This window comes from Xiphophorus hellerii, chromosome 1 (assembly GCF_003331165.1).
Source record: "Xiphophorus hellerii strain 12219 chromosome 1, Xiphophorus_hellerii-4.1, whole genome shotgun sequence".
NCBI classification, from domain to species: domain Eukaryota; kingdom Metazoa; phylum Chordata; class Actinopteri; order Cyprinodontiformes; family Poeciliidae; genus Xiphophorus; species Xiphophorus hellerii.
Window position 1 is genome coordinate 15,497,634 of NC_045672.1, and position 21,985 is coordinate 15,519,618.

General features: G+C 40.0%; 1 protein-coding gene across 7 annotated transcripts in view; it reads left to right on the forward strand.

Annotated features, from left to right (window-relative positions):
* The window catches only part of wnk3 (WNK lysine deficient protein kinase 3), a 44,630-nt gene extending 23,264 nt beyond the window's left edge, over positions 1-21,366 (forward strand). For 2 of the 7 annotated variants that reach the window (XM_032573925.1, XM_032573931.1), the window contains exons 8-25: positions 20-347; positions 1,285-1,403; positions 1,489-1,689; positions 2,189-5,506; positions 6,371-6,414; positions 6,630-6,765; positions 6,886-7,002; positions 7,092-7,193; positions 7,281-7,326; positions 7,416-7,571; positions 7,661-9,603; positions 9,768-10,014; positions 12,800-12,885; positions 12,957-13,294; positions 13,394-13,629; positions 13,718-13,789; positions 16,573-16,730; positions 17,187-21,366. In XM_032573925.1, coding sequence (XP_032429816.1) covers positions 20-347; positions 1,285-1,403; positions 1,489-1,689; positions 2,189-5,506; positions 6,371-6,414; positions 6,630-6,765; positions 6,886-7,002; positions 7,092-7,193; positions 7,281-7,326; positions 7,416-7,571; positions 7,661-9,603; positions 9,768-10,014; positions 12,800-12,885; positions 12,957-13,294; positions 13,394-13,629; positions 13,718-13,789; positions 16,573-16,730; positions 17,187-17,726 — 8,187 coding nt within the window. In that variant the 3' untranslated portion in view covers positions 17,727-21,366. Of the gene's footprint in view, positions 1-19; positions 348-1,284; positions 1,404-1,488; positions 1,690-2,188; positions 5,507-6,370; positions 6,415-6,629; positions 6,766-6,885; positions 7,003-7,091; positions 7,194-7,280; positions 7,327-7,415; positions 7,572-7,660; positions 9,604-9,767; positions 10,015-12,560; positions 12,634-12,799; positions 12,886-12,956; positions 13,295-13,393; positions 13,630-13,717; positions 13,790-16,572; positions 16,731-17,186 lie in introns of those variants that run through there. The other 5 variants (XM_032573949.1, XM_032573940.1, XM_032573968.1 and 2 more) reach the window with 5 other exon arrangements.
* Positions 21,367-21,985: the final 619 nt, after the last annotated feature.

Sequence of the window (21,985 nt, forward strand, 5' to 3'; positions counted from 1 at the left end):
CCCCTCTCACTTTTAAAAGGTGAAGTCAGGCTTCTTTCATGAGAGCGATGCAAAGGTGGTGGGAAAATCCATCCGGGATCGAGTGAATCTGATCAAAAAGTCAAGAGAGCGTCGACAGCAGCAGCTTACTCATCAAGGCTTTGATGACAGAAGGGATTCTACTGTCACCTCTTATGTTTTTTCTTACCCTTCATGCCCATCCTCACTAGTGGTTGGGGCAGCTGGACAAACAGGAGGTGGCGAAAGTGGAGCTGGAGGAGTGGTTCAGGAGTCTGAGGAGCTGCCTGAAGTTGACCAGCATGTCATGCAGCAACATATCCTTGGTGCGACAACCCTTAGCTTGCCAGGTAGAGTTGATCAAAAACTTGCTTCCTACAGTGCATTGGTAAAGTTTTCAGACACTTAAAGTTTTTTGGCTTTTTGTGACATTGGAGCCAAAACAAAACAAGTTATGTGCTTTCATTATCAAAGGAAATGAAAGCATATAACTGAAGTGGAATAAAAGTGATAAAAAGTTTTTAAATTGTTCCCAGGAACACAGCACACTGTGAGAGATAAAGTTGTGAAGAATTTTAAGGCAGAGTTAGGCTATGATGTCCCACGGTTTGAATAGCTCACATTGTACTGTTAAATCTATCATCTGAAAATAGAAAGAGTATGGCACAGCTAAAAATCTACCAGGATAAGTCTGTCCATCTAAAGGAGAAACCAAGAAGCCCCTAAAAACCTTGGAAGAACTCCAGTTCAAGTGAGAGAATCTGTTGACAGGACATCTTTCCAAATATTTGACTTTTATCAAACTTTCCAAACATTTGACTTTTATCAAAAACAGAAAAGCACAAGAAGTTGCATTTTCCCAAAATCCGTGTAGGAGTTCTCTGGTCAGATGAGACCAAAATGAATAGTCAATACAAAAAAACACTATCAGGAAAATAATGCTTCACATTATCCTGAACACTCCATCCCCACAGTGAAACATCATAATTGCACCGCCATGCTGTTGAGATGACACACAGTGGGTAAGAAGATGATTGTAGAAAAGGGTGGTGCAAACAGATTTCAGGCACTAAATACATATACATACCAGATTTCTACCGTTTTATTTGTAAAAAGCCTTGATATGTCCTTTTCCATCCACTTCCACTGAGTTTTGTGGATGAAAGTGACAAAATTTTAAAAACTTCAGAGTATAAATAATTCTGCAAGGCACTGCTTTTGTTGTCAAATTTCTAAATGTAATGTGTGAGTTTTATGGCTTTGTTGAACATTTATTTTTTTACTCAGAAATTGAAAGTGTTGGATCTGCCAGCTGTGAGTCATATGCAAGTGGACAGAGCCTGGCACTCTCTCTACAGGGGGAAACTTATTCCCACTCCCAGATAACTCCTCAACCATTGCTATCTGTAGGTCTATATTTAAACCTACTAACAACATTAGTAGAAATATGTTCTGAAACAATTGATCCTTACACATATTCTTGTGATACAGGTCACTGGTGCATCGGCTGAAACTCAAATACTCTGCACTGACGAGACTGGAAGTGTTCCAAATCTGCCTCTTGTTCAGAGCGTTAGTATGTCTAACGTGTGCATTCCCAAGACTGAAGGAGGATCTGTTGGCCAGACATTTCTTCAACCCAGTCCTGTTGTTCCACAGATATCCCCGAGTGTACCGCAACAATATCTTCAGGTGAAAAAGATAATAATATATCTATATAAATAAAATCAATATTCACAAAGGGACGCAATCTTAACATTCCTGCTAATGTATGTAAAATGATCACCCTATTCAGTTGGGTTCTTTTCAAATAGCTATTAAATATTAAATAACAATCCTAATGGAATCATAACTCTGAGATTGGGCATCTTTTACGACAATAAACAGTGCTTCCCACAGGATGTCAGTGATTAGAGATAGTGAGATGCTAGAAATTCAAAATTTCCATCCTGGTGATTAAAAAATGTGTCTATAAAATCATGCTTTCCTTCCCCACAGTGTAATTTCAGTTTATGATCCAAGCTCCTTATTCAGTATAAAATACTGTGGGAAGCACTGTTCTCTGAAGTTAAGTGTGTTTGTTTATTTTCCTTGTCAAAGCTTATTCCTAATCTAGTTTTTGTACTGCTTTCTCCTCTCATCCTTTCCTGCATTCAACTCAAATCCTTGTTCTTTCATTATCGCTGAGTAGTCACAAACATTTCCATCAGATGCATTCCAACCACTCACTGCTCATGGATCCGTGGCTCCCTCACAGTCAAACATACCTCCCATTCCTCCCCAAGCTCCCACTGGTGTTTTCCCCACATCTATGTCTGTCAGTGACCCTGCTGGAATTACAGGGACCGCTATGCTCCACACTCAGCTACCTGCTTCTCCCATGCAGCAGGCTGACATTATTCCCCACTCCACTCCCCAGCAAGCACAGTGTTTTGTTATTCCACAACAGTGCATTATTACACAACAGCCAGACATGGTTTCACAGACCTCCACCCATCAGCAGCAACCACCACAACCCACATCAGTTGAACATCAACAGATTAATGCAACTCAGCTGCCTCCAGAAAAGCAGCATCATAGCCTTCCAGCTACAGCTATCCAAAAGCATCACCGCGAGCCGGAGCAGGAGATTTTTGTACAGCAACCTGTTCAAAATGTCCAGTCAACTCCTCAACAGCAAGTGAAGACCACACAAACAAGCATGGAGCCTCAAGCTTTGTCAGTGCCTCGGCCAGGGGAACAACCTCAGGTTTATAAACTGCAACCAGCAGGAGAAACATGCGAGCAGACAGTCAGACAAACACAACTACAGCAACAGCTTCAGCAACAGCAATCTCTTTTACAACAGCAGCAACAGCTACTTCAACAGCAACACCTGTTGCTCCTTGAACGACACCCATTGTATGTCCAGAAGCTTGATCAGCAGCAACAAATAACTCTGCTTCAACAACAGGAGCACCAGACACAGCTGCAACAACAGAAAGTACTGCAACACAAACAAATCATGGATCAGCAGCAAGCTTCTCTATATCAGAAGTATGAACAGCAACAGCAAAGTCTTCTGCATCAAGGACAACCTACACAAGTGCAACAACAACCACAGATACCTTCACAACAACAGCAGATACAACAGTTATATCAGCAAACAGGGCAGCAGCAGGAAGGAATAACTCTAACAGAAGCAGAAACACAAGAACAAAGTGGACAACAGCAGCAAAACACTACACTGCAGCAACAACCTCAGCAAACACAGCAGAAATGTGAACAAGTACAACAGCAAACCATATTCCAACAGATAGAACAACAACAAGCATTAATCCAGCACCACTTGCAAAAGCAGTTAATTTTAAAGCAGTCCCAGTTACAACAGGCAGCTCAGCTGCAACAGCAAGAACTGCAACAAATACAACTTGAACAAAACTTGGAGCATCTTCAGCAGCAAGCTCTGTTGCAAAAGCAGCTTGAAAAACAACTTCAAAATCTCCCCTCAGACAAACAAAGTGCTGAATTTTTACAGCAGCAGGCACAAATGAAGCTTCAAACTCAAGAGAAACAGCAGCAGCAACAAGCTGCCATCATTCAGCATCTGCATCAAGCTGACAAACAAGAACCTATTCCTACACCTCAAAGCAGCAGTGAGCTGCAGATTCCGCCACAATCTGCTAACATGCAACAGATGTGTAACCCCCAACTTACCACTCTTCAGTCTGCACAGCAGTCAGCTAAGCAAGACACTATGGAGCAACGGCAGCAGCTAGCAGTTATTCAGCAGCAAGCTTTTGTTGCTCAGCCACAGCACCACACCTCCACGGCAATCCATCGAACAGTTGGTGTTCCTGTGACCAGTGAAGGACTACAAGACCAAACTGACGTAATCTCTCAAGTACAGGTCCCAGTGACCATACAGACTACCCCCATTCCTGTCCAGACAGCTCCTGTTTTCTTAGGACAGCAAGGACAAAGTCCATTTCACCCCCAGAACCAGATTCCAGCCCAGTTTTTAGTCCAGTCTGTGCCCCAAGCCTCTCAAACTACAACTGTGGTCAGTGTATCTGCCCCAACAGCCGTGATCCAAGGACAAACGCAAGTCTTGCAGGCACAGCAAATTCCTTTACAGGCTAGTTATCCTGGACCTGTAACTCCTACTCAGGCTCAGGTAACTGCTCAGTCATTTATCCAGACTCAGCCTCAACATACAACTATTCTACAGCTCCAGCCTGCACATGGCATAGTCCCAGACATCAATACTCAGATGATGGGCCAACAAAACCAAACCACTGCCCAACTTTCAGCTGCAGTTTCTTCTCTTCCAAGTCCAGTACAGCATGAGACTTACATTCAGCAAGGTGCTCTAATGAAGAGCCCCATCCAGCCCAAACTCCAACAAGAAACTCAAGGCCAACCGCCTTGTCAGCTGCTTTCTCACCCTGGCCTAATGATCCCACAGTTTGTCTCACAACCTCCCCACCAAGACATACCATCTGTGCAGCACAACATGACTCATGCTTTGCAAAATCAGGTGCATCAGCAACCAGTAATGCAGTATCAGCAGATGATTCTGTCTCCGGGCTCGGCTGAGAGTGCTGTAACAACCACTGAGAGTCTCGCTCAATCGGCTGACCCTGTTAGCGTTCATGTTGCTCCTCTTCCAGTGCAAACTGGACAAGGAATAGTTCCAGGACAAGCAGCACTATATCCAGTTGCTGCAGTGCACCAAGCGTTAATTGGAAGCTCTGCAGACTCTACCATCATTCAGCCCACCTCTAAGCCATTTATGCCTCAGCCTGCTGAGCAGCCTCAGCAACAAAACCAAAATCTTTCTCCAGTCCATCAACCCCCAGGAAATTCTACTGCACCACTTCAGTTACCAGCACAGCCCATCCAAACTCCCAACCAGCAGCCATCTCTTCCACAACAAACCTTGACAACACTTGACAAAAGTCAGCTTCCCTCTCAGTGCCCTTCACATGTGTTGATACAGCCCTCTGCACAGTCAGGACCCAGTAATGTTTCCGTGCCTCAGTCACCCACTAAGACTCTCCCTCTGTATAGTCACTTAGTAACAGGGACCCCTTCATCTCCAGAGCATCAAGCCAAGCAGCTTCTCCCAGCCCACACACATACACAAACCTGCATTCAGGCCCAGACACACTCTCAAACACAGACACTGGTTCAAACACAGACTCATTCTCACACTCAGACAGACCACAAGACACCAGATTCTGAAGAATCTCTTTTGCTTAAAGCTATGTCTGATGCGCAACAACTGCCCCTGAGCCCTTCATGTCCCTCCACAACACTACCATCTGCACTACCCCAACAACCTGTCCCTGCTGCAGAGCTTTCTACATCTTCGCAACTAGCCCAAGTATCTTTACCAGGGCAGGCCAGCTTTGTACCTACCTCCCCTCAGCCTGCCTCTGCACAACGATTGCTTGACTCTAATGCTCCCAAACCCTCCCAAGCCTCGCTGCAAGACTGTGACATTTCCCTGCTGGGCACCGCTCAGGTACATGAAATATGAAACAGAAATAATTTACTGACATGCTTATCAAATGATTAAAGCTTCTTACTTACTGCAGTATTTAAAACAGTCATTGATTTTACCTCTTCAATTTATACTAACATATTCTGATTCCTGGAAAACAAAGTGTAGCATTTTATGGTGCAGGTCAGACTTATTATTACACTATTATGGGGATGCTGTATGGGGATGTATTTTGTTGCAGGATACTTGACATGAATATACTAGTCTTAATATTATTCTTTCGATATGTTTTAGTGAAATCTGTTTGTGAGAGCGTCTATGGAAAGATGTTAGGTTTCTGCTATTATTTTCACCTGGTTTTAAGCCTAGCCCTTTAAAGTTGTCTAAAACTAGCTTTTAAAAAATTATTTGCTCCATGGCACAACCGTAGCCCAATATCCTGATCTCAGGTTTCATTGTTTACAGCATCATAAATTGGATTTTCTCTTGGGATTTTTTTTCTGGCATTAGAACAAAGCTCATGTAAGGTGTCATTAAAGAATTTTTTTTTGGCTTTTTTTAAATTAATTACTTTGTAGTAATGATGGCTAGTTTTGTGTGAAGGGTTTTTTTTTTAGTCCAGTACGCTAGTGGTGTCATCCTTAACTTTCAGACTAACTTTGTGCAGCTTTAAGTTGGTGGGAACAACATCTTTTTATTTATTTGAAGTTATGTTTTTACACTTCAGAGGTTTCCAAACGTTTGAGGAGGGTTGAATTCAATATCATATTACTCATACTCCAAATATTGCTTGATTTTCAACTTATATGGTAATGATATGGTGTATGGTGATATTTGTGTGTGTATTGTTTTTTTATGCATTGTGTATCTATGAATACTCTGCAGGATGGGCCATACCTGGCAAGCGCAGAATGTCACTCTTCAACAGGGTATGTTTTCTCATAAAATAAATTTTTCAGCTAAATATGTGTGCAAAAAGCAGGCCTTTTAATGCTTAATTTCTCAAAATACTATAATCAGCGTTGACATTTTAATATTTATTATTTTTCAATTACTGATCTGGCTTATCTTTGTCTTACATGTATGTGAAAATTTAAAAAATCTTTCATTCTTTGATATTTAACATCCCATCTGTCAACCACAGGTCTGTTTCAGTAAATGGAGAAGACATTCACCACAATTTGGGAAATGGAAAATCTGAGAAGTCAAAATCTCAGAAAAAGGCTTCCTCTCAGAAACCTGAGAAAGGTTCACATCAGTTTCAACTGAGCATGCTCCAGGTGAAAGACCAAAACCTTGTCAATCGGAAACAATAAAGTGTGACAATAAAACAAAAACATCTATAAGAGAATAAAATCATTGATTAACTGGTATATTATTGTCTTCTATAACATTCACAGGTGTCTGGGAAGGGAGACAATTTGGTAGAGTGTCAGTTAGAGACTCATAGTAACAAAATGGTGACATTCAAATTTGATATTGAAGGAGATGCACCTGAAGATATTGCAGATTACATGGTAAAGCTTCTAATGTTTTGATAATGTTAATACTCATACTTAACTTGATTTACACAGTTTCATAACTGCTATCTGGTTGTATATTTTAGGTAGAGGAAGACTTTGTCCTAGATTTAGCGAAAGAGAAATTTGTGGAGGAGCTTAGATCAATTGTGAAAAAAGCCCAAGAAATTCTTCAGACCCATACACAGGTATGTTTATGTAGAACCAACAATTTGGCCACTGCTGTTTGCCTGTTGAATGAATGATGACAAATTTGACTCTGTTTTCTTTACCAGACTGGATCAACTGACCAGTTACAAGTGAGCACTCCCTCCACCTCTGGTAAGTGTGGAGGGATTTACTTCCTAATTGACAAAATAAGAGAAAAAAATTATAATTTTTACGACTAATACGCTGTCCTTATGGTTTAGTAGTGGAGTCGGTCCCCCAGTCATCACCAGTGGGACGCTGGCGCTTCTTTATCAACCAGACCATTCGTCACAGAGACTCCCTGTCTAGCCAGGGTGCAGTCACACCACCACCAACTGTTGAGACAAAAATCCCACAGTCTCCTCAAAAGGATGAAGGTGAGACCAAATTAGGTGTTAATGTTGTGGCTTATTAATACGACTGAGAGAATAACAAAAACTAACTGTATGTTTTCCACTTACTTTAGAAAAATATGCATCCCAGACTTTTGAATCCTTTACTCAAAAGGTTTCTTCCCCCCACAACACCCTCTCCTCTGCCTCATCTCCAGCCTCTGCTGTTCCTGTCCCCGGCTCTGCCTCTGTAGCTGACACTATGGCCTTTGAAACCATCTCTGGACAAGCCTCTGCTCTGGTCATTGCCCCTTCAGTTGACCAGATTCCCAGTTGTCTTTCAACTACAGCAAACCCAACCCCTGCTAATGTCCCCACCTTGAACGCCACTCCTACTCTCATGTCTCCCCCAACCAACACCATAGTTTCCAGTAACCTTAACCCTGCAGTCACCAGTGTTTGCTCCACTCTAGGTCAGAGTATAGAAGATGCATCAAGGCTATCAGCAGTTGAAAAGTCTTCAACCTCTTTTCATTCCACTCCTGTGGCTGCAGTAAGTCAACTTCCCATTGAAGAACAGCAGACATTTTCCCAAATGGCCACCACAGTGCCACTGCAATCACAGCTACAAGTGCAGCCTGCATCACAGCAACAAGCAGCAACACAACCACAGCTGTTAACACTGCAGTTTGAACAACAGATACAGCAGTTAACACCAAAACAACAGCTATCGGAATGCCATGAAAACCCAGATCAAAGTTTGCTGCAGCAAGAGCAGCCACTGCTGCAGGAACCACAACTGCTGCAAAGGCATACAGCTGTTCAACAACTTCCTGAGACATTGGTGTTACCTCAGTCAATTCAAAGGGAGTTGCTTCAACCATCTGCACAGTCACTACAGATTCTGCAACCATTGCCCCTACAGCAATCCCAGCCACCACAACAGCAACCGTTTCAATATGCTGGACAAATGATTCAGGACTCTCTGATTCAGCAGCTACCACAGCAAGTTCTGACACCTCAGTCTCTTATAGTCTCCCAGCAGCAGGAGCCACATCATCAACAGGTAGTCTTGCAACAGATGATGCATCAAAAGCAAATGTTGCAGCCTCAGCTACAGCAACAACAGCACCAACTCTTTGTAGGTGTAGCAGCTCAAGGTCAAATGTTGCCGACATCCATAAGTCAACAGTTTCTCCAACAGCAGGCACAGCTAAATGTTACCCCTTTACCACAACATCAGATTTCACAACCGAGTCAAATGCCTGCAGAGCCTGTGCAGCCACAAGCACTGCTTCAACACTCTGAGCAGCAATACGATAGGACTAAAACCACAGATTCATCTCAGAAGCAGCTGCAGTTTGCAAGTCAGAAGCAGTCCTCTTTACAGATGTCTGAATCAGAGGGCTCTACAGGAGAGACGAGCATCACGGAGGACACATGCAGCTTTTCTGGCCCGCTTCACCCTTCGTCTGATTCCTCTCTGCCTCCACTCCATTTCGCCTCAGCTGAACCCCACCTACCCAGCCTTTCCCTAACAATGACACCATCCCCTGGTCAGCCGTCCTCCGTTGCTGAGTCAGACAGTGAAGGTCCCCCAAAAATTGAATTTGTTGATAACCGTATTAAGACTTTGGATGAAAAGCTGAGGAACTTATTGTATCAGGAGTACAGCAGCGGGGGAACGCTGCCTGGAGCTGCCTCTATTTCTACATCAGCTGCCTCTATGTCAGCGGGAGGCGATGAATTGTCTGAGCCCCAGGCACTCCAACGTTTGTCTTTTCACCCACCAGCCACTTCCTCAGACACCTCCCCCCATACCTCATCCTCAACTACCTCCTCCACCACTCCCCGTTCCTCTTCTACCTCTCCTGATCCAGAGAGAGGTAGAGGGGAATATGAAGCTTTATCAGAAGTTGGAAACCTTGTTCTGTCTGAACCTGTAGAGCAGCAACCCATCCCCTCTGTCTCCTCTGCTTCTGCCTCATCCACCAAGCCCATTTCTTTCTGTGCTCCCAGTAAGGATGGTACTGCTGGATCCCAGCACTTACTTGTATCAGGAGAACCAACTGTACCTGTAAGTAAATACCGAAAATAATATTTGAATTAGCTGTTTATAATTCACAGTGTAAATGTAACTCCTCTTTAAATGTCTGCGATTACTTGTAGATGTTTAAGTATCTCTCCATCTTTTATGTCTCCCATTCATGCTGCAAGTCTTAATTGTCCTAACTGTTCTAGGCTGTACACCCACACTCCGACACCAGTGCCGTCGGAGATTCATCATGGCCTTTCAGTCAGCAACCGATCTCCCTCCAGCATGGACAGCAGCAGCACAATGCAGGAGGTGGATATTTTGGCCTAAACCTGACATGTCCTAGTATCAGAAATCCGGTTAGCAAGAAATCCTGGACTCGAAAATTCAAAAACTGGGCATGCAAACTGCGCCACTCCGCCAGCTTGTTCAAGAAGCCCAGTGTCCCACAAGGTAGCGTCCTTTTAGGGAGCGAGAGAGCACGACAAAGGGAGAATGGGGTGTTGGAGCATGGAACTAGATCTAACGTCTAGTACTAATTTTAACTTAGCAAATAAAAATTCTTAACCTTAAAGAATTAATAAAAATGTATGGTAATGTATGTTTATGTGTAAAGGTAAATTTGTCAATTCCCTTCTTTTGTATATAGTTCCCATGTAATTTCAGTGTTGACATTACTGCATACATTATTGTTTGCACTTTCTATGTTCCAATTTTTTCACTCTATATTTCATTTTCTTAAAAATCTTTCTTTTTGCACGAGGCACTTTGAGGAAAGAACAGTGGAGTGTAGAGATGGGTGGCACAGTTTTAGGAGGAGGTTGACATCAGACATCTGATGCTCTCCAAGTCCAGATGAGCTCTGGAGCTAAGCCCAGCTGTGACTTGTTCCCAGGACTTGTCTTTTCATATGACACTCTGCTTCATTGCCCCAAGTCCCCGGGCACTACCAGCATCCACCTCACCTTCTGACTCAGAATAGGCAGCGCATCACGTCATTACACAGATAAGATACGAAGTAGCTAAGCTTACCTTACTCAGAAAAGTTGGGAAAGCTGGTGGAAATATCCTCCAAAAGACTTCCAGACTTAATAAAATCTTAAATATCAACTTAGGGACCTAAAGCAAAATTACACAATACTTTTAGTTTTTGTAATGAATTGTAAAAAACCTTTACATGCTTTTCCTTTCACCACTCAAATATGAGTGGTGAAAAGCAAAATTCCAGTAAAACAGTCTGACTACTTTTGCAAGTCACTTAAAATGTGATAAGCTTTTATTTAGAATCAATGTGCACTTTCTTTATGGGACAAAGTGAGACTATAATTTAGGATGCAACTATTGCAATATTTTGTCCATTAATACCATGACATATTTCAATCTTGCGTAAAATAATCTTATATATATGCTATACATATGCAGTTTGCAGAAAGTTTTATGGAATTTGAAAAATTCTGAATTACATTACATCTTACTGATTACTTTAAGTAGTGAAAGACTATTAATGTGTATCAAAGACAAGTATCCAGATTTTAGTGATTGCCTCAACTTCAGTGTCTTGCATAGTTAAAGCTTCATGTAAACCAAAGTGAACTTTTTATGCAGGAAATGGTTTGAAACTAATCATGGTTACAATCCCCTATCAGAACTGCAATATAATGCAAGCAATACTAGAAAATCTAAAATGAGCTCCAGAACAACTGAGAAATACAAATGTTTCAGTAGCTTAATTTAAGCAATACATATCTAAGCATTCTATAGACTAATTACATTAGCTTAGCTGTGTAGTACAGACAACATGATGCTAAACTGACCTGCCAGCATCCAGACCTATCCTACACTAAATTAATATCATTCTGAGATGAAGAAACCAGGACCTAGAACAGTGGAGCAAGTAAATGTAAACACTGATATTTTTCAGAATCAGCTTTTTATTGTTTTTTTTATCATTTAAAAAAACAATAATAGGATAAAATTCAGGGCTTCCTGATTTTAAGAGTTGTGCATTTTGTCTTAATTTACATTTTACACAGTATCTACTTATGGAAACAGGGTTATACATAGAATGTGTAGGCCTCACAGTTACTGCAGGGATTGTAATGGTAGGGTTTCCATATATCAAAGCTCCATCATTTTGTTAACATGCTCCATCCATCTTGCATGTTTATGTTTTTATATGTTACTTGTTTAGTAGTAGCTTAGAACCTCTCCTACAAGAGCACATGCATGAGCACCTTTGTTATGTTCCACCCCAGTGACTAATAATGGACCGTTATCTGTAAGTAACACTTGTAACAAACTTCAGCATTTTGTTTACTTTATTTTAATTAATATTTTTTTTGCTTGTTTGTGTTTGTAACTCTTTTAATGTATAATTTAAATATTGTGATGGTTATCCGTGTCTGCACTTTGCTGTAATGCTAACTTAAGTACCCAACACATTTATTATACAGTGCCTGGCAAAAGTATTAATACTTTTTTACAGTCGTCTGTGTATTTCATTGGAATTGACTAACACAAGAAGAAGAAACCCATTGTTTAAAAAAATGGATTCCCACAGAATAATTCTGTGGGAAGGTTTCTGTTGACAGACCCTATCAGAGTTGGTGGGAACAGCTAATCAAATTGGCAGGAACATTTTTGTCTCTAAATGTGCAAGGCTGGTATACATTTTTTATATTCATTTGTAAAAAGTTTTTTTAAAAACTTGTCATATTACTTCAATTTTTCCATTTTATTCGCTTATTTGTGTTCATTTATCACAGTAAATGCCAATAAAATAGATGGAAGTTTGTTTTTGTAATGTGACAGAATCTGAAAAAGTCAGAATACTTTTGCAAGGCACTTTTTATCTGAGCCCAGTTCTTAAATGTGATGTTACACTTTTTGTGATTATAAAGAGAGAACAGATATGAAACTGAGGGCTTGTTGGGTGCACAGTATTTCACATTAGCAACAGTTTTCTTAATTGTCTACAAAAGCTGCATTTTGTTTTTCAGGTTAATGTTCATAGCTTCTTAAATATGATACACAACACATACTGACATTACAAGATGAAAATCTACAATGTTGGCAAGTTGATAACTCAACTTTGTTCATGTTTCTCATCTGTGTGTGTTTGTGTGTCTTTATTATTATTTTTATTACATTGATTTGTTGTATTCATCACTTTTGTGATTCTGTGTCCTTATCTTTGTGTCTGCCTGTCCTTTTTTGTTTTCCTCATTTATTTTATCAGAGGGATATTTGTGCAGTGAGGCACTTGACGATGACAAGAAGGAGACACCATTAAGCTCACCTCAGCTGTGCAAAGGTCGATTTCAGGTAGGAGTCATGCATCCTGACTTTAGCTTCTACGTTTTTTAGTTTGAACTAATATCTCTTTTGGTCATTAGGTGAATCCAGTTCCCCACAGCTCCCCTCCAAAGGATCTGCCTTCAGGTCAGAGTAGCACTCATAGGAAAGTGGGACGTTTCTCTGTAACGCGGACCGTGACAAAGAAAGAAGACAGACAAACTGACAGCTCACCAGTGTCTCCTGATTTGGGACGCGATAGGAGGAAAACTCAGGCAAAAGAATGGGACAAAGAAGACTGCAAGATGACCCCATCGAAGGGCCATCCTTCTCGTGGTTTTGGGCACAGCCACTCTCCACTTGGCAGCAGTGATGATGATGATGAGAGTGAGCTAGAAGATGAAGGGCTTAGAAGAGAACTTCAGATGCTAAGAGAAAAGTAAACAATAACAGATCAACCTGTTAATTTTTATTTTATTTTTTACTCAGTATCAAATAGATTAACATGTTTTTGTCTTAATATCATCTTTTTTTGTAGGCACATCCGAGAGGTTGTTTCCCTTCAAGCCCAGCAGAACAGAGAACTTCAAGAGCTCTACAGACAGCTTCGTTCTCTCAAAGACCAAAGACAAAGTTTACCTGCCTCTCTGTGCCGAACTCCTCCTCTTCCTGCTGCTCTGCCTGTCGTTTCTCCACGCAGGTCCCGGATGGCCAAAGCTAAGCTTCGCTCCCGACCCCACTCTCACATGGACAACAATGGAGTTCCATACTCTGGTTAGGCGACTGCGAGGCACATTGTCCCCATGTTTTTAAAAGCATATTGTTGTCTGAATGTGTCTAACTGCTCCTATGTCTCTTCCAGGGATTCAGCAGTCAAGTAGTTTTTTGGGTGGCGAACAGGGTAGACTCCGCTCTGTAGTGCCTGATAGAAAAGGTAGGTTCAAATTTTAGTGATTCATCTAGACTTACTAATGAGTCTGGGGAAAAAAATAAGATTTGATTATTAATGGAAAAAAGAAATAAGCCTTAATAATTTGTGGTGTTCTAGAGTTTATTTATTTTCCCTGTTTAAAAGATGTACCTCTCTACCGCTTTTCAATACTCCGTCAAAAATCGGTTTGTTTATCCATCCATTCATCACTCATTATTCACACACTCAAGGACACACACTGGACCTGGTTATCAGTAAGGGTGTGAATATTTCCAATGTCTCTGTAACTGATGTCGCCCTGTCGGATCACTTCGCTGTTATCTTTGAAAGTTCTTTATCTTTTAACCCACTTGGACAAACAGCAACCATAACAAAACGTTCTCTCACTGAAAACACAGCAGAAACTTTTAATCAAATCTACTCTTCTTCCTCACCCTTAAGCTGTAATGATGTAGATAAGTTGGTAAATGATTTTCAGTCTAAAGTCTCAGATATTATTGATTCCATTGCCCCAATTAAAATGAAGGTTGTGTCTGGTAAAAAGAAATCTCCATGGAGAAATGCACAAACAGTTAGATCTGCAAGACAACTCTGCCGTAGGGCAGAACGAAAATGGCGTAAAACTCAACTCCACGTTCATTGTGACATCTATAAAGAAAGACTACGTAACTATCATTTAACACTAAAACATGCAAGAGAGGCTTTCTTTGCAGATGTCATAAACAAAAACATTAACAATGCTCGAGCTTTATTTGCAACAGTTGACAGAATCACAAACCCTCCTGTGATGTTACCGCCTGAATTCCAATGTAATGCCGCCTGCAACCAGTTTTCCAGCTTCTTTTCAGAGAAAATTCAAAAAATCAGAGGATTAATCTGTACATCCACTATAAAGTCAGTACCAATGCTGTGCCCAAACAAAACAAATACAGGAAAAATGACCCAATTTCAACTACTTAATTATAAAACCCTACAGGAAATTATAAGTCAACTAAGCTCCAGTTCCTGCTGTCTGGATGTTTTACCCACACATTTCTTTAAGAAAGTCCTGCCTGTTATTGCTGCTGATCTGATCCAAATAGTAAACTCATCGCTCTCATCAGGCGTTTTCCCCCAGGCTCTGAAAACAGCAGTAATCAAACCACTTATAAAAAAGAACAATCTGGACAAATCACTAATGCAGAATTACAGGCCGATCTCCAACCTCCCATTCATCAGCAAAGTTATTGAAAAAGCTGTGTGTAAACAATTAACTAGCTTCCTAACTATAACCAACCTCTTTGACTCCTTCCAGTCTGGTTTTCGTGCTCACCACAGCACAGAGACCGCCCTCATAAAAGTGTTCAATGACATCCATATAAATACGGACTGTGGCAGAACCACAGTGCTGGTTCTGTTGGATCTCAGTGCAGCTTTTGACACTGTTGACCATGACATATTACTGAATCGACTGGAGAGTTGGGTCGGACTCTCCGGTCCAGTGCTTAACTGGTTTGAATCCTACATAAAGAACAGGGATTTCTTTGTTTCAATTGAAAACTTTTCATCAAAGAGGTCAAAGGTCACATGTGGGGTACCCCAAGGTTCAATCCTAGGACCCCTTTTATTCAATATTTATATGCTCCCACTAGCTCAGGTTATAACAGGAAATAATATTAGCTACCATAACTATGCAGATGACACACAGCTCTACATTACGATGTCACCAGGTGACTCAGAGCCCATCCAATCACTGAACAGATGCTTAGAACAGATAAATGTGTGGATGTGCCAAAACTTTCTCCAGCTGAACAGAAACAAAACTGAAGTTATTATTTTTGGACCTAAAGAGGAACGATCTAGAGTCAATGCACAGCTTCAGTTATTACAACTGAAAACCAGCGATCAGGCCCGAAACCTGGGAGTAGTGATGGACTCTGACCTGAACCTCCAGAGCCACATAAAGACAGTTACAAAGTCGGCCTTCTATCACCTGAAGAACATTTCCAGGATTAAAGGACTAATGTCTCAGCCAGATCTAGAGAAACTCGTCCATGCGTTCATCTTCAGTCGTATTGATTATTGCAACAGCATCTTCACAGGTCTGTCCAACAAATCAATCAAACAGCTGCAGCTGATCCAGAATGCTGCTGCTCGCGTTCTCACTAAAACCAGGAAGATAGAGCACATAACACCAGTTCTAAAGTCCCTCCACTGGCTCCCTGTAGCTCAAAGAATAGACTTTAAAATACTGTTGTTAGTTTATAAATCACTGAACGGCTTAGCACCACAATACATTAAAGATCTGCTTTTATTGTATCAACCTTCCAGACCTCTCAGGTCTTCCGGTTCTGGTCTGCTCTGCATCCCCAGAACCAGAACCAAACGAGGAGAAGCAGCTTTCAGCATCTATGCACCACGAATTTGGAACAAACTTCCAGAAAACTGTAAAACAGCTGAAACACTGACTTCTTTTAAATCTCAACTGAAAACCCACCTGTTTAGAATTGTATTTGAAATGTAATCAATTACAAATTTATTGATGTAACTTGACTTAATGATTGATTCTATATTGCATTGTGATTCTGTGTTTGTTATGATGTAAAGCACTTTGAAATGCCTTGCTGCTGAAATGTGCTATACAAATAAAATTTGATTGATTGATTGATTGATTATTCATTCATCCATTACTCAGTTTGTCCTTTCATGTAATCCATGCATGAAACCTAAAATATACATACTGTAGAAATGTAAAGCAACCCAACATGTAGGTAGAAGATGTCATTAATCATCTCATCTTTCCACAGATCACAGCCCATCAAGGAAAAGCACATTCACTGATGAACTGCACAAACTTGTTGACAATTGGACAAAGGAGGCAGTAGGTCCTGCTCCAATCAAGCCATCTCTGAATCAAATCAAACAGATTCAGCAGGTACAGGGAGGCTGGAGCCAGTCTGCAGAGGTATGACTAAACACAATAAAATACATAGATAGGTTTTGCTTCATATTATTATGTGAGTAGATTTGATCAATATGGAGCATGATTTTGTTTTAGAAAATTAAGTTATTTGTTATCTGTTTACAGTAGCGACAGATGTATAATGTCTGGACTTTCTCACATTTTGTCACATTGTCAGAACAAACTTTGGTATATTTTATTGGGGTGTTTTTTAGTAAATTAATACAATGTAATACACAAGTCTAATGTGGAAGGAAACCCAATACATAGTTTTCAGAATACTCTGTTGACACACCTTTTGCTCCAATCAACTTTTATGATTTTCTACCTTCTGTTGGTTTATTGCAAAAATGCAGTGTGGCAAAATGTGTAATACATAAATGGATATGGGTACTTTTGACAACTTAAAGCAAAAATAATAAGAATTTGTCTTACTATTCATTGATATAATAATTACAGGTGGGCCGACCAGGTTGGTTTCCAGCAGCCCAACTGAACCCCCAGGCACCTTTAGCCTCCTCTCCTTACGCAGGTGGAGGAACCCTGACCACCCTGGCCTCTCCGGTTCCTCCTCCCCCACAATCACACATGGGTCAAGTACCGCAGATGCATCAGAGTTTACACCTCCATCAGCCTCCCCCCCTTCAGCAGATGACCTATCAGCAGTCTCCTATGTGCCAGCAAATGCCACAACCTCGGATGCAAACCTCCATACAGTCACAGGTGCAACCCACCATCTTGCTGCCCCAACCAACACCTCAAAGCCAACCGCTGCTGCCTTCCCAAATCCAAATCCCAGTGTCCACGGCCACGTCGCTGCTGCATGGAGGTGGACCCACCGTACCCACTGACAGCACCGCAGCTATTGGGGGTGTATTTTGCTCCTGCTCCTCCCCCTCGTCTACCTGTTCTTCATCTTGCTCAACTGCTGCTCTACCTTCCAGTGCCAAAATTCACCCAACAACCCCAACCTCTACTCTTCCTTTGGGACAAAAATAAAACCAAGAGATTTGAGAAATAAATGTGAAGCTCCAAGAGATGGTGATACCCCAGTGATTTGAAACATAAATCACATTCATTTTGGAGTGATAATTAAGTGGTATATGTGTGGGTAACCTGTGAGTGAAGTGAATATATGTATTTCAGCATGGTTCTTAGCCTCCTCTCCTTATGAGGAAAGGAGGTTCCTGTGAAAGAAAAAAAATAACAGATTAATATAAAATTCAGCTGCTGGAGTTACGGATGATTGGATGTTGATGTGTAAACGTCTTTAATGTATGGGTGGGTGCATTTATGAGTGTGGCTGCAGTATTTGTTGAATATTTGAGAACATATCACATGATGATGTCCTTGGACGGGAAAAAAAATCTTTTTACCTGCAAACCAACTCCGCTGGACCTGGAGCCTCTGAAAGCAGAGACAGCGAGGACAAATAATTTTACTGTGGCATTATTTTTGGCTCAGTTAGCCAACGCTTACAGTGAAAGAACTATCACGTTTAAAAGTGCAATTAGTAATGGTCATCTGAGTTGATCAGCATGTATTGTATTAATCAATTTGTCTGAAAAAGCATACAACTTTTTTGTAGATACAGTGATTATTGCCAGATCAATACATACATTTTAATGTTTTTTTTTTAAACTAGGTTTGCAGCACAATACATAATGAAGATAAATTAAACAGAAAATTACATAATTAAGCTCGGTCGACCTGTGCGCCTACTCTCGTCTCACACATGTAGTGTTGTGTTTCCTACGGCTTGTCATTTGTCTTTGTAATAATACAAGTTTAAAATTATACATTGATTCATTGAAATCGTGCTCAGTAGACACCTGGATACTTTCCACTCAATTCTGCAAGACCTCTTGATATGTCTGATTTTACCTGAGTGGAAGCTGCTTCCACCTGCAGTACACACACAATCGCTGTGTAGTTTGGAGCCTAAAAAGGTAAACATGGTGTCCTAGATACAATCCGATTTCTCCATATCAAGTTAAGCGGGGGTTGTGCTAAAGAGAAAGAGGGGAAAAAAAAGAAAAGGTCAAGGTCATACAAACTAGGGAAACCATGCTGAATTAGTTATTTCAATGTTACTTTTGATAACCGTGTTGTCGTGGGTGCATGACTGTTTGTCTTTTTAAAAGAGAGCAAATGGTGAGAGTCACATTGTTCTGTAAAATGAATTGCATCTTTTTCTTTCATTGAAAGCAGCTTCTCAGATGTCACTGTGCTCACTCACTGTGTGGAAATGTTTACTCTGCCTGTGTTCTAGGCTTGCCTCCTCAGACGACAGAAAGTAATAAAAGCTATTAGGTCTTAATGGTTGTAAGTTTGATGTTAAATATGGTTGAGAATACTTCACACATTGAGTTATTGCAATGCCACATAAAAGTGCTAATGCCCTTTGACGATTTTACACACAAACAACCACAAACTTCACTACATTTTATTTAGATTTTTTATTATTTAAAAAGGAGTGTATAATTGTGAAGTGGAAGGAAGTTTGTTTTTTAAACATTTTTTCTACAAAATAGTGGAGCATTCACATGAATTAATCCACCTAAGTTAATACTTTGTAGGAACAAGTTTTCCACCAAGGCTTTGCATATCTAGAGACTAAACGTTTTGCCTATTTTATTCTCAAAATAGCTGAAGCTCAGTCTGATGTGATGAAAAGTTTTTGTTGACATCGGTTTGCAGGTATTGTCAGATGCTCAGTTGTATTTAGGTTTAGGCCATTCTAATACAAACATTGTCTGATCTAAACTTTTTTTTAGCTCTGGTTGTATGTTTCGGATTGTTGTGAAGGTGAACATGCACGTGATTCTCAAGAATGGCGGCTTCCATATTTAACGCCTTTTAATTTTCTCATCAACTCTGACCAGCTTTCCTTTCAATGCTGATGAAAAGCTTTCCTACAGCTTGTTGCCACCATTTTCATATTGGGCATTCCGTGATCAGAGTGTCAGAGTGTTATAAATTTATCACACATTTTAAATACAAGTTCAGTTTTACTCTCGCACTTTCTTTCAACAGTTTACCAATCTTGCCTCTTTCCCTTAATATACACATTAGTGAAGTGCATGACTAATGGTGAACTATTTGGGATATTTTATAACCTAACCCTGTTTTTTAAACGACTCCACCATTTCATCTCTGTCCTGTCTGCTGCTATTCTTGGTCTTCATAAAGCTGTTTGTTCAATAATGTCCTCAAACACACCTCTGAGACTTTCAGAGAATAAGTGGATTTATACTGAGATTAAGTTACACACAGGTGGATTTTAATTAGGTCACACCTGACAGTAAGTCAAATGTGACCTAATAAATTGCACTGGAATTTATTTAAGGGGGATAGAGTAAAATGGGCTCTATGCAAATTCATGCCACACTTCAGGTTTTTTATTTTAAAAAATATTCTAAAGACATTATTTTCCTTCCACTTCACAGCTACGCACTCTATCACAGAAAGTACATGTATACTTCACTGAATTTTGTGGTTGTAATGTGAGAAAATGTGAGGGAGTATGAATAGTTTTTGAAGGCACTGTATTTTGTTTGCCATTGATCATTTTAGCCGTGAACTATTTGGTTTTTGGTCCTAATCTTCGAGTTGATCAGAAGTGAAAATGTGGAGCTTAAACAAATTAAACCTGCAGGACCCTATTTTTTTTAAACCCATTTCAAGTGTAAAACAATCGCAATCAGCATTTGATGTATTGCCAGTTTGTTGATTTAATAATACATTTATACATAGGAATGTTTTAAAATTTATGGCTATGTGTTTATTAGCTCACTCTGTAGTCAAAGCAGAATTCAGTTTTATTGGTTAAAGAGAGATTGTCAGGTTTGGAAGACATGAGATTGCACAAAGTCAATCAGATATAAATAACAAATGGTTTACAGAGGAGTCGTTCATACTAAAGGGTGTGGTTGAGAAACTACATGCTGTAGAGTATAAATTCAAAGGTTTCTTGTATTTTTAGCTTTTTGAGAATTCCTACATTTTTACAAAGATGTAGTGCACTGCTAGTCAAGGTGAGATACTGTGCTGTGATGTCTGATACTAACGTGTCTAACAACATTTTTTTGGGTCATGACGATGAAGCCTACTTTGTCTTTATGAGTGTAACCAAATTGTTATCTAAAAGATGCAGATTATTTTTGTATTTTGGAACAGGATTGTACAAACTGTAAAAAAAAATCTATGCTCATCATTATAAACTCAAAGTCAATAAAAATTAGAAAGCATCCCTGTTTTCATGGGGCCTCCATAACTTGGTATATAACACCTTGTCAGGCATGATGAGGGGGTTTTCTTATATTTGTAGAATAAATTGGCAATTTCTGACATTTTACTTCACTGTTGAAAGCTTTGAATTGTACTAAAATAATTGACACCAGCTTTCCTATTGTTCCAGGTAGATTAAAATACACTAAGTAATGCAACAACAATCTTTGGAGTCCCAAAACAACATGGCTAAGAATGACTGATAAAAGTATATTGGTGGGAAAATAAAATCTAGAGAAATACCAGAAAGTATGTTGCTGATGATTAAGCCTCTGTAAATTGTAACTAATTTGATTGTTGATTTTATTTATGTTTTGTAACTAATCAAAATAAATATTACAAAACCTTTTGTTCCCTCATGTTTTTATTTCAAAGAGAGGTACTTGTGGATTCACAGTACGCCATTCTAACCCACACTCTTGCCATTAAGGCCATGCAAAGACATTTATGCCCCAGTGTCAGTTTAAGCTTAGGATCAGTGATGAAGGTTTGAAAATTGTTTTCAATTGAGCTCTTTTCCTTTATCAAAACAGAAGGAAGTTTTGGACATTTTAACAGAAACTGTGAAAATATTAGAACACAGACAGAAATGTTCAATTACATATTTTGGGTACATCAATTAAATTTCAGCTTCAGACTACTGTACTTTACCTGATACCTAGGACTTTAACACAATTCTTTTTATGTTTAGACCACAAACTTTGTATTTTCTTAGAATTGTATTTGAAATACCAATGCAAAGTGACTGAAGTGGAGCGAAAAGAGAATGTGGTTTTAATGTTTTATTTCCCCAAGTAAAAAAATGAAAAATGTTGCAGGCATTTGCACTGAATCCCTTTTAATCTGATATCCATAAATTAAATTAAACTTACCAGACTTTAGAAATAGAGGCCATATGTGTGCGATTGAATCTAAAATATAAATCCAGCTGTGTTGTGAAGGCCTCGGAGCTTTTCTAAAACACTAGT